Source organism: Diachasmimorpha longicaudata, chromosome 8, assembly GCF_034640455.1.
Source record: "Diachasmimorpha longicaudata isolate KC_UGA_2023 chromosome 8, iyDiaLong2, whole genome shotgun sequence".
Taxonomy (NCBI): domain Eukaryota; kingdom Metazoa; phylum Arthropoda; class Insecta; order Hymenoptera; family Braconidae; genus Diachasmimorpha; species Diachasmimorpha longicaudata.
Window position 1 is genome coordinate 5,828,286 of NC_087232.1, and position 12,476 is coordinate 5,840,761.

The window sequence follows — 12,476 nt, forward strand, 5'->3', positions numbered from 1 at the left end:
GAATATTCCAGGGACTGGGGGAAAGGGATTTTGGAAATGAAAAGAGGAAGGAATTATTGAATAGACCTGATATTTTTTTTATCTCATTTATGGAAACATTTATATGAAGAATACTTTTCATTCTTTCATAAAAGAATTTTCACCGGAATAAATCTAAACTAATTAATCAGTATTCTGCAAGGGTTTTACATAAACCATATTTTCCAATAAAAATGATATCTTTTTACGTATTACATTAATAACTATCATAGAAAGTAGAAAAAGTTTTTTATACAAATAGAGATAAGGACAAAGTTTTTATTACTAACACGGGATTATCAATTTTTATTATCATTTAATTGAATATTTATTGGATGTAGTAATACTATAAATTGGGGAATTAGAGCACCTACACATGGGAATTTTATTGGCAGGAGTTTTGGAGATCGAAATTATTTTAATAAAATTGCTTCGCTTCAGCAATTGAACCAACAGCAGTTCAATTGCTCGTCCTGGTTACGTTAGGATATGCATTTCATTGTTTCAATAATGAAAGAAATAATTAAACTCACGTACGAATTCCATCAGTTACTTTGTCCTTATGCTTTGGTTTATCGTCATGTAATTCGTTATAATTAAGTCATAATTAATGCTTACTCATTAAGATTAATTTTAACTGTTATTCATTGCGGTGGGTTACATGTTATGCCTTCAAAAAAATTTTCCACACTCGACAAAATTCAGTATAATTACGTTCTTTCTTGGATATCTGAATAATCGTGGGAAAACAGGGTGGCTTGTATTTTTTTTTAATGGACCGCTGCATCATTATTATGCAAAATTCTTATCAATCCCGTGGACAAACATTCTCAAAGAATATATATGAGTTTATCTTCAGCTTATTTTATTATCAAATTGATATTACGGTTATATAATCCTCTATGTTAAGAAGTTGAAGGGAATGAAAATTATTTCGATGATGAAAAATTTTGGATCTCTTTATCTTTCTGTAAAATGTCCCTTGATCTCTTGGAAAGTTTGTTCTTAAATGGTTTCCATTTTCGTTAATTTCACAAATATATCTCAGATATATTTCAGACACGACTGAGCTTACGAATAAATATCAGAACTGGTTCTTTTCGAGCTGCAAATTTTCTAAAAAATGTCAGGAGTTTTATTTGTCATATTTGCGGAATTAACATCACTTGCAAACTAACGAGTTCAGTTTTCAGTTCAAATTTCCGACATCTTCACTCCCTTCAACCAGAAAGGCATGAGTATACACAATCAGCGTTTAATATCATGTTATCTCTCTATTAGAATGAATAAAGCAGGGAGAAACGTCGAACGAGAATCAACAATAGTTAACTTTGCCAATTGGCTATCACCCATTATCGGATTATTTAATCATCATAAGTGGTATCGTTGGATTTTAAGCTGTACACTTAAGAACTGAATTATATCGAACATTTTGGATTAAAATTATCAGAAAGTGTCTGTGGGACGTAACTCAATCACTCAATTGATATCAATCGAATGACAACGGCACCATCTTTTCTATTCGTTTCTCTCTCGTTGCATCGTTTAAAAAAATCACTCGGATCTGGACTATCATTCTATTCTATATTCAATAGTCAATCGTATTGTTCGGTTATTTGGGAGGGGGGGCATTTAGGGAGATGTATGTGGCGATAAAAAATAAATTACATCCATAGAAAAACGCGTTGCTAGGTAATTATATCTACATTTTCATTATTCGATGTACCATTCGTATTCTTATCGTTTCTTTCGGGATAATCACGTGCATTGAAGGCGATTATAGGTTTATTACTGCATGACGACTAGAAGAAATTGTTTTTTTATCGAAGGGGAGGGCGTATACATCGGTATTGCTAGCGAGACTCTTCGTAGACTGGAAAATTTTGGTTGAGAAGGGGAAATTTTTTTTTTCAATTTTTTATTTTGAAAGATGAGTTTCGTTCGTCTGAAGGTATTCAAGGGGTAGAGTTAACTACTGGAGAATTATTACATGCAGGATTGGTCGATCGACTGTAGAAAGCACAAACCTCTCATATAAAATGAATTCCATCGAAATTTATCATCATTTCACTTCGCTATAAAATTTCGTTACAAACATTCCTCAAATGTACCTTCAAATATTTAAAGAATCTACGAAAATATGGTCACGCATTAACACAATTATTTTATGTATTAAAAAATTCCCTGTAATGTAATACCTACGATATTTCATTATCTTTCCACATCGAGAGCCAAATTGGATAGCTAAATGTAATAGTATACTATGCGACAAGGGAGTAAACGTATTTTCTGACGAATGTGACGTTAAAACATCAAATACTTTTACTGTCGTGTTGCATACGTTATTTTATGCCCTCAGGGTTGAAATCGCGATTTTTTTGTAATCGGGGTGTTCAGGCCTCGAGACATAAAATAAATTACTCGAGTGTTTGATGGATATTCCGGAATCTACTGGAGATGCTGGAACTTTCGTGAAAGATTTTTTAGCGCTAAAAATTTATATCGCTTCTGAAATGTTAAAAGGTTCTGGAACTCTATAGAGTTCGGCAATGGTTCTTTTGGAATAAAACGGGCGGGATTCCCCGTTGGAGATGAGTCTTGGAAGCTCTCTTTCCTCAAATCTTTTATAAAACGTTCCCCCATCTCCAAAAAATTCACGATAAAAATTCCCTCTCCAAATAATTCTCACGTCTAATTAGCCTGCTCTGTATTCTGCACCTGTTTTTCAATTTTTCTCGCCAATTCCGGGCTCATGTGTGGATGTGGAAAAGGCATAACTGGCTTACGCAATATGGTAGGTTTAACCTTGACCTGTGGTTTGAAGGAAGACACTTGCTGGCTGCCACCAGTCAGTCTCATATCTGCGAATTTAGCAGCTATCATGGGTGTCGATCTTGGTGGCAGTGGGGAACGTAATGGCACATCAGTCGATGATATCTCACTGCTACTCGCTGATCTCACAATATCACTGTTGTCAGCCTGATCCTCATCATCAATAAGACTTTTTATTCTTTCTGTATTGCCTCCATTTGATGTTTTTGTATTTTTCTTCAATGTACACTGATTTTGCTTGGCAAATCTCTCAGCTGCTGTGCTCATATCTGGTGACTCAGGGCCATTTGAACCAGGTGAACGATTCTGATAGACTGATGATGTCTCGTCGTCTGAGCTGCTCAGACTCGTGGTGGACGATGATTTTTTATTTTCATCCTGGGATGTCAGGGGAAGATCCATCACTAGGTCTGGGGTGTGCTTTTGCCGCATGTCACGAAATTCTTGGAGAACTCGGAAGGACTTTGGAGTTGGGGGAACTGGTGGGGCTAGACTGCTCTGGGATGTTGCACGCTTCTGCCATAATTCTCGATTTGCTGAGAATGTCTTTGTCTCGGGGGTATCGTCGGCTTGGGGGGCTGGAGTACCTTCCAAGACACTTTGGGACTTCCACTGCTGCTTTCGGGACATTCCTCGGGGTGGATCGGGGGAGATGGAGGGATCCGGAGGAATATCGTCACTGCCGGTTGACAGGGTATCCAGGAAATCATTGACACTTCCGTTCTCGTCCAGGGCACAGTCCTCGGGGAAGACTTTTTCGTCACTCGGTGTCGAGGGCTTTGATTGGGTTGAGGCCTGAAAGACAGACTGGTTTGGTGATTTGTTTTTTTCAGGGGAGCAATGGGGGAAGGGTGATGGGTGAGTGAGGGGGGGATGTGCTTGGCATTTTTTGTTTATATTTTTTGGGGGTTTTGAAAGCCAGGGGATGGAGGAACGTGATTACATTTGCATCAGCAAATTTGGAAATATAGGGGTGAAATTGGGGCTCAGGATATCCAAATAATCTGGGAATCTGGGAAAATAATGTTTAGTTTTTGAAAAAGATTTATAAAGTCAATCCAAAAGGCAATTTTTCTAAATTCGTAGCCCTTTCTATGAATATTTTATAATCAGTCAATTTTAAACTGCAAAAATTATTAGTTGGAAATGTTAAAAAAATTATTTATATTGAACACATCACTAAAAATCGACTTTATGCCTCAAAGAATAGAGCAGTGTCAAACTCAAATAGTTTCCCTTATTCAATAATGCAAACATCAAATGTTAGAAAATAATTGTGTGCAAAAACAAATTTTTAAGACGTTGAATATTTTCTATGATTATGATATGTTGCAACTCTGACGAAAACCTGGATATCCTTAAACCTAGTTTCTGAACTGTGAGAGGACATGTTGCGCCATTGGTTATATTTTTAAACATTTTTTGAGATTCTGAAGTAAATGTGAAGGAGGTGATTGAATTTTGATGATAAAATTTGGAATATTGAGGTCTGGAACTGAGTTTCGTAGCCAGTGGAGAAAATCTACACTTGCTGAGTCATGCAAATTTGGAATATTCATGCAATTTCACTAGAGGTACTGCAGCAATCTGTGGGCGAAGGAAAACTGTTCGAAAAAACTGATATAAAGTGATTGGCATTACAAATGCGATAACAGGGAGTACTGGATGAGTACCTATGGATGTGATTCAATTCTGGGGGTCCGGGGGAAGTACAGAGGAAAATTGATTCCCATTTCGATTTATTACTTGTTCAATAAAATATGTTGAAACCATTGAGCCCGATTATTTAAACAAATAAATCATCAGAAAAAATTTTTCTGTTGTAAAATTACTACAGTCTAGCAAAATCAATTACAAAACAAATTGTTAAAAATCCTTTGACATTTTCTTTTGAATATTTTCGTGATGATACTCTTAAGAAATATGTTTAAAAAATATGCGACGAAAAGGAACTACAACACAATATTTCCCAGATTGTTTTCCCCTTTGAAAATAATGTAGTTTCCCTAAACAATCGTGAATAGAGAATAGTAATCATAAATAAAGTTGAACTGAATGGAATTATGTGAATAAATCCGAGTATTTCCCTCTGTACTTGAATGAATAATGTTATGAATTAGTGAGTTAAGATGCGGAGGAGATGGAGGTCAATGAATTACTCACCCAATTTATATATTTCTAAAACATTTTCTTTCATTTCTCAAAGTTTATCCGTGCTGTCTAAGACGTATCCGCTATCGGCATTCCCTTTGGTATCGTCTACAGACTGAGTATGTTCTACAGGACTCTATGGGATTGCACAAAACCAACTGAACTGTCAATTCGACACTCCCTCCCCTCCGTAATTATTATCTCTTTAAAATAAATTTAAAAAATTTCACCCAAATGATTCCAAACTCCCGAACAAACAAAACAAATTCAACATAACAACTGTATTAATTATGATAATACGCACACAATTACACATAAAAATTAACACTTGGCTTTTGTTTATTGGTCAGCAGTTTTATCGAACAGTTTTTAAAAATAAATTTTAGTATCCTCGAATTGTCATAGGGGCCTAAGCGATTAATATCTCTCAGACCTAAACATAAATCTGGAAAACAGAGTAAATAATGTGAAAATAATATTTAAAAATAATAATAATAAACCCAAGATCCAGTTGCAACAAGACGATTAAACACAGGCATTCGATAGAACGAGAGCAGAAAAAAATAGATCGGAGAGGGGGAGGGTAAAACGATTCGTCTTCAATCCTCATTAACACGAAAGAATGAGGATTTTAGGGAATCGTTACGCCTCAACTTTTCCTGAATTCAATTCAATCGTAAAAATATAACAAACAAAAATGGCGGACATGCATGGGCACATGAATTGGCGTTTTTTTCTGGTTCGATATATTTTCAGATTCATTATTTTTTTTTTTATTTACAATGTGTATAGTACAGAGTTTACTAATCAACTAGGAGACTGTCATTAATTTCAATCTAGGGACCGACATTGCATTTATTTGTTGTCAGTCGTGACAAGTCGTTTGATTCATTTTAATGGACATTGTATTCAAGATTGGGATAGAAAAATGAAAAATTCAGTCTTATCGGTGGTGAACTCGTGGTTTACAATAAGATCTGTGCGTAGAGAGGAATTTGTGAGATTTTTTTGTTCATTTTACTATTATTTTGGGGATTAATTCCTTCAGGAGAGCATTTGATAAAACGTTTGGAGACGGAGACATGTTCGCTAAACTCTTTTCTACTTATTTGAAGACTGAGTTATTATCAAGATATTGTTATTAAGAGCAACTTTGTTATTCAGCCTCAAAAATAAAATTGAAAATGGAATTTTGTAACTATCCTGAAAGCTATTAATTTTGCATACAACTATTGTGAGACCTTTTTATGTGGAGAACTGAACTTGCCAATAAAAAAAATTCAATCTCGCTTTACTCTAGAAATAATTTTACCAAGCCAATAGACAATTCAAATTTATGTTATTTAATAATTTAAAAAAATAAAAATTTTCGCTTTGAATGGTGAACTAATGTCCACATCGATAGATCCTCCGAAAAACATATCACAAAACAATCATCACAGAGAATCAAATTATCAACGAAAAATATTTCCTCCCATTGTCCCCTAGAACTCTCCCCTGTCCCGATTATTCACCTCTAACTGTCTCCTCTTCCCATTTTGTTTAAAAAATAAATCACAAATTTCTCGATTTTCGAATGAAACATTTAAGCAGTGCATTGTGCCTTTTTTTTGCTAGTGAAATATCATGCAACTGCAACACGAAGAGTCTGAGCTTGTCTCGATATCAAGCGATAAACGAAAAAAAATGATAAATATAAAATAAACTCTCATTAATTTTGAATGCTAGACTGTTGTTTCCAATACCTCTCGACTGATGAGCGTTTGCGAGGTACACGCTGTATTCGCCACTGCCATTGATACAATGGTATTGTTGGGGATGGCTTCGGCGTGCTGAGAGGACCCGGAAGTCGTTACAGTGTCTGTTGCATTTGTCGCAGTCCACGCATTGTTGTGATTACTACTTGGTCCCATCAAAGGTGAATTGTTACTTGATAGGGTACTGTCTGCTGAGCTCGATGCACGTCTGCGCATTGACTCTTCGCTGGAGGACTTCAAGAGGTCTTTGTCACGCTCTTCATCCCTTAAAGAAGAAATTCGATTAGCTCTTGGCATTAAATCGTGACTGAGAAGGACATACAAAATCCACTTTATGAAATGTGGAAATTTTTTTGTCTTTCCTTTAGTAGTCGAACGATTGTTTATAATTTTGGGGTTGAGGGTCAAAGGGGTAAACGAGGCAAATAGCAGTGGGGTCGTAGTGGTTTGATGTACCTCTATCCTCTTAGTTTTTGTTGATCACTCGATCCAGGAAGTGATAATCACGAAGAATTTATTGAACGCTCTGAAAGACCTTCATAAGAATTTAATTCATCTCTTAAAATAGAGACAAAAATGTCTTTTTGCACACTAAACGTTTCTATTTAAGAAGGGTCTCGCTTGTAATGCAAATGTATACGTGATTATCTCGAGAGAAATGGTGAGAATACCAATGATACACCGAGTAATAAAGATATGAATATAATTACTTGACAACGTATTTTTGAGTGGATGTCATTTATATTTTAGGACTCCATACATCTCCCGAAATGTGCCCCATAAAGGAAATATACGATCAACGAGTTAACATGATAAATTAAAATATTGTTCAGAATGTTTCAACCCAGACAGATTGTGAGAAAAAAGAGCCCTCGATCCAGAGACTGAATAAGTTGATTTATCTCATTTGGCGTTTTTATGATTTGATTGATATTTATTGATTATTTCACTCACTTTATTTTTAGCATAATGTATTTATCGGGGATAAGACCCTCTCGTCCACCCACCGAGCCTCTCCACCAGTCGTAACTCACTTGCATGTAGAGAGTTATAGTGTCACCTTTTTTAAAACTCAACTCACGCTCTGATCGTGCGTTGAAGTCAAATTGGGCTGTCGCCTCTAGATTCTCTGATTCTGAAACAGTTAATATCGTTGCAAATGACCGATTCATTCATTCGTCGAATTCAACCACATGTCCCTTAAAATCATAAAAACCTCACCATCTTCAGAGGGATAGACTTCTGAGTCCATGTCTTCTTGGACCTGATCAGTCGGCGAATCGCCCACATCTCTGCAATAAAAACAAGCCCCATCAATGCAAAGAGAACCTGTCTCTCAAGTGTCTCTAAAGTGTCACTTCGGATTAAAAAAATGAGATCACGAATGAAAAGTCACGCCATAAACTCACGCATCATCTGGCACAGCTGATTTCCTTTTATTTCGGGGGAAATTCGATGCTTCAGAGAAACGACTTAAAAGGGTTTTTTGCTTTCACACTATTTGAAATCAATCGAAATCAAGCGACAATGTTTTCTGTGAGGTCCAGAGTTCGTGAGATAAATTCATAATTTGAAGTTGATTCAATGGTTTTTAAGAAATAAAATTAAAATATGAAAAGCATAATTAACTCACACATCATCAGGCTCTCTGCTAATGTACTTCTCATACTGAATGCCACCAATGTCATCCGGAAAAATTTCCTCGCAGAATGTTATGATATTTTTAATCAGTTCATTGACTTGATTTTGATACTGCACTTGATCCTTATCCTCTGGCACTGGTACAAGTGTTGGACCAAAGCATATTGCTAAATTATACGGATCCATCATATTCTCATCCGAGAATTCAGACAGATGATTGAGAAATGCAAACAGATATCGCATGACAATGACAACGGGTCGTGATAAACTCGATATTAGTTCCTTCATCTTGATGACAAATTCCTGTTTCGATTCGAGTTGTGCAAGTTCCATGAGATGTTCAAAATATATTATGGGAAAGAGGGGCTCACGTAGTTCTCTCAGGTAAAGTTTCAGAACACCAGCGACACTGTTTATGTCTGATGCATCGGTCACGTCGGCCAATGGATCCTCACCGCGTTCAAACCACTCGCGAAAATTATTTATCTCAACTTGGGAGCCCGACACACGGAAAATCCCCTGGTGGTGGAGACCGTAGAGATTTATCACTCTGACACAGCTCTTTACTATCAAGGGTATCTCTTGGTTCATGGTCTCGAGGTACTCCTCGAGGGAACCACCGAAGAGCTTTGGCTGACCGTTCATCTGGAGGCGACCGATCCTCTTTCTTCGGGCTTGCTTCTGCTTCGAGGGAATTGACGGATTAGGACTGCCATTTGAACCGTCCTGGAGCGACTGCCGGATGTAGTCCTGCTTTGCATCCAGTCGGGCTATGCGAGAGGTGCCCAACAAGTACTCCCGGAATTTCTGGGCAAATTGAAAAATTGTTGAGGATTTTTTCTTTGGAGTGAAAAATGTATTTTGCAGTGATTTGTGAATTTTCTAATTTCCATGGAGAATTGTTTTTTAAATGAAAGTTAAAGATTATAATTGTAGAGTTAGGATCAGATACACCCAGAGAAAAATATCGGAGGTTTTCCGAAATAATAAAAACAAAAGGAAAAGTCCAACAGAGACTGCAAAAATTATCTCATAATTTTTTTTAATATTCCAGCAGCTCCGAAAGATTTTTTCCACAAATGAAAAATTTATCTCATGCACCTCATTTACCCACCACCCTCTCAAATTACCATAAGATAAAAGTCCTCAGTCTCCTGTCTGTCGGCACGCAATTTGATCTGAACAGTCTCAGGTGGCTTTGAAGTTGGCACAGCATTGTCACCAAAATACCTAGTGCAATCGTAATCCTTAGCTGTCAACATTTCAAGGAGACTGGTTTCAGCAGTTTCAAGTGTCTTCCAAACTTCCTCCGACTCGGTTCTCAATGATGTAACCCTCTGTTGTAACTGCGTCAGTCTCTGTTCCATTTCATTGTGGAGAATTTTTTGTAATTCAGGCTCAGGTGCATCGTCACCCCGTTGGCACTGGAATTCAAATTTTTTGGGAATCATGAAGGCGGCATGATGAGACTCGAGGAATCTCTGTTTATCAGCTCGTGAGTCTAGGGAGCCAACACATGCTGCTAATTGTTCAGCACCAGATTGCAGTGATCTTTGTCGTCCATCTTCTGCACTGCAGTGCATCAGGAGAGCTCTAGCGATGCAATTGTGAAAGCCAAAGTCCATGCAATCGATCAGGTCTGATAAATCGTCAACGAAATACTTGTGGATCGTGGTGTTTGAGGCTTCTAGACAGAGAATATACTCATTTCGCGCCTTCAGGGCTTTGAGCTTTGCTTCTGTGTACTTTGCCTTCCTCTGAAAGTGAAGAAAATAATCCATTGATTTTATGAGCTAAATTATTTATCAATTCCATCGTAACTATTGCTAGTTATTTATGAACTTCGTGGAATTATTCTTAGAAAACATTTTTATTTCCGAATACTATCGAGCGAATAATTTTTAACAAAATTTAATCTGTGAAATTGCAGTTAAATACGTGAAAAGTTTCCCGAATTTCAAAAAATTCTGGCTCAATTTTGAAGCAGACAATGTCGGACAGAAACTAATAATTTTCCAGATACCATCATTAGAGATGATTAATTACACCATCTGGTTACTCAGTAGTAGGAAAATGATAGCAATATTAACGGGATCCCAAAGTTTGAGGGGAATTGTTGGTGGTTGTGAGCGTGTCAGCGGAATTGAGACGTTTGCCGATAAATTCCTGCGGTTAAGTGGAGTAATCAGAACCGCAATTAGGTTCTTCCTAACATTGTGATGGACTTTTATGTGTGCGTTATACGTTTTATGGTTGGAATCCAACATGATAAGTTCGCAAGCCGGTTTTTATATCAATTTTTTTGATCGTTGAGATGGAAAAAAAATCGTATGAATTTTTAGTGACGTTTTACGCTTTTGCCACTGAAACTGTCACATTTTGTTGAAAATCAATCTCGTCTGAATGAGTAATCTCTCAACGTTGTTAAAAAACTATTCCGGAATTTCAATTCTTTGCGACACATTTATTCAACAAATAACTCGACTTTGAGATCGTGATTGACGTGGGGGATTTTTAACGGTTTTATTTCGGGTTTTTGGTTTATTAGTGGGCGAAAAGGTACCACGTCAGAGCACGTTTTGTGGTGAACAATAGGTGACGAGCTAACTAGACTAGCGAAAGTTGCTCCGGAGAGTCCTCACTCAGTTCACATAAACATAAACAATAGTTTGAGAGGAGGAAAGACCTGCGAGTTTGTTCATTAGGTGACAAATATTTTGCTGATCTCTGTGACCAGTGATTAGTCTCCCAGACAGATCTGCGGAGTACAGACGTTCCTTCCTCATGCGATTTTTAAAATAAAAGGAAATTAGTGAATTAATTTCTACTGCATTTTATATAATTCTAATTAAATCCCATTTCCAACAAAAATCGATCCCCTCAGAACAACTGTCTCAACGTCATAACTCAACTCGAGGATTATAACGATTTATTAAGAGTCAAATCCATTGAGACAACATTATCATGAAATAACTCGCCTCAGACCTGACATTTGGAGTGAGGAATTTCTCCCTAGAAATATATCTCAGTTGAGGAGGCGCGAGGGCGTTTGCATGATACGTAACGGCTGTTGAATAAACTAGAACTATAATAGAACCGAGTTGAAAACACGTACAATAGAAGCCTTAATTTCATTCTTGTTACTCATACGGTTTGAGCTATCGTTTTTTGCGAAATGAATATTAAAACAGTGAACAGAGTGATGGAAAATGGTTGGTCCCGAGTGAATTCAGGGCATACGACAGCCGCAGGATGTCCGAATTAGGTATTTGCGTCAGCGTTTGCCAATTGTTCCGGCGCCCACATTTTTTTTATTCGTGAGTGCTATTGCACTTCTGTCCTTGTTATATTCACTCCTTCCATTTCAAAATGCCCCACATGACGCGACATATTCCCATATGTCAGGCTCTCAAGAGACGCCTCGTATTGCACTCCTCTCCCTGTATTTTTAACGCTTTTTATCTTCTTCTTTCGGTTTCTACCATCCGATAAGCTCCTTCGGAAGTTCAGAGGCGCGAAGAAAACAGCCGTTGAGACGCGGCGATTTTTTTTGTTGATGATTGAACCCAGATTTAGGTTTTAAAAAAGTTGAGGCGTTCAGTTGCAAAGAGATTTTCTTTTTTCGACGATAAATTAAAAAAAAATCGAAACTGTCGGCGATGCTCATGTCAAAGTCGAGTTATGTGATGATGACTCTGTCTCGAAGGTTTTAACGCTTGTGATGATCTTCGAAATGAGTTATGACGTTGAGAGATTGTTTGGAGAGTAATCGTGAAAAAATGAAACAGTAGAAATGAGGATAGCATATGCTATTATTAATATTCCAGATGAGGGAACATTCAATTAATGGGTTTTGGGGGGGTCTAAGGGTCAAAAAAACTTTTGTGAAATTTCTTATAAATCCTAATGAGTTTTTTGCGACGTAAAAGGGTTTGGAATCTCGAGATTCTTCTTCATAACTCCCTACAGGACGTATTCTCACGTGCTAGATTTTTCCCCCAGTAATAAATTGAAAACTAAAAATAAAAGCAGTCGGAATTTTGTCGAACGTAATTTCTTTCGGAGGGGTATGATAAA

The 12,476-nt window shown here is 37.0% G+C and overlaps 1 protein-coding gene across 5 annotated transcripts in view; it reads right to left on the minus strand.

The window, feature by feature from the left end:
* Positions 1 to 64: 64 nt before the first annotated feature.
* The window catches only part of LOC135165035 (SLIT-ROBO Rho GTPase-activating protein 1-like), a 35,361-nt gene continuing 22,949 nt past the window's right edge, over positions 65 to 12,476 (minus strand). For all 5 annotated transcript variants that reach the window (XM_064125945.1, XM_064125946.1, XM_064125949.1 and 2 more), the window contains 6 exons: positions 9,530 to 10,156; positions 8,392 to 9,206; positions 7,980 to 8,050; positions 7,713 to 7,893; positions 6,747 to 7,023; positions 65 to 3,645 (listed from right to left, as the gene is read on the minus strand). In XM_064125945.1, coding sequence (XP_063982015.1) covers positions 2,710 to 3,645; positions 6,747 to 7,023; positions 7,713 to 7,893; positions 7,980 to 8,050; positions 8,392 to 9,206; positions 9,530 to 10,156 — 2,907 coding nt within the window. In that variant the 3' untranslated portion in view covers positions 65 to 2,709. The remainder of the gene's footprint in view (positions 3,646 to 6,746; positions 7,024 to 7,712; positions 7,894 to 7,979; positions 8,051 to 8,391; positions 9,207 to 9,529; positions 10,157 to 12,476) is intronic.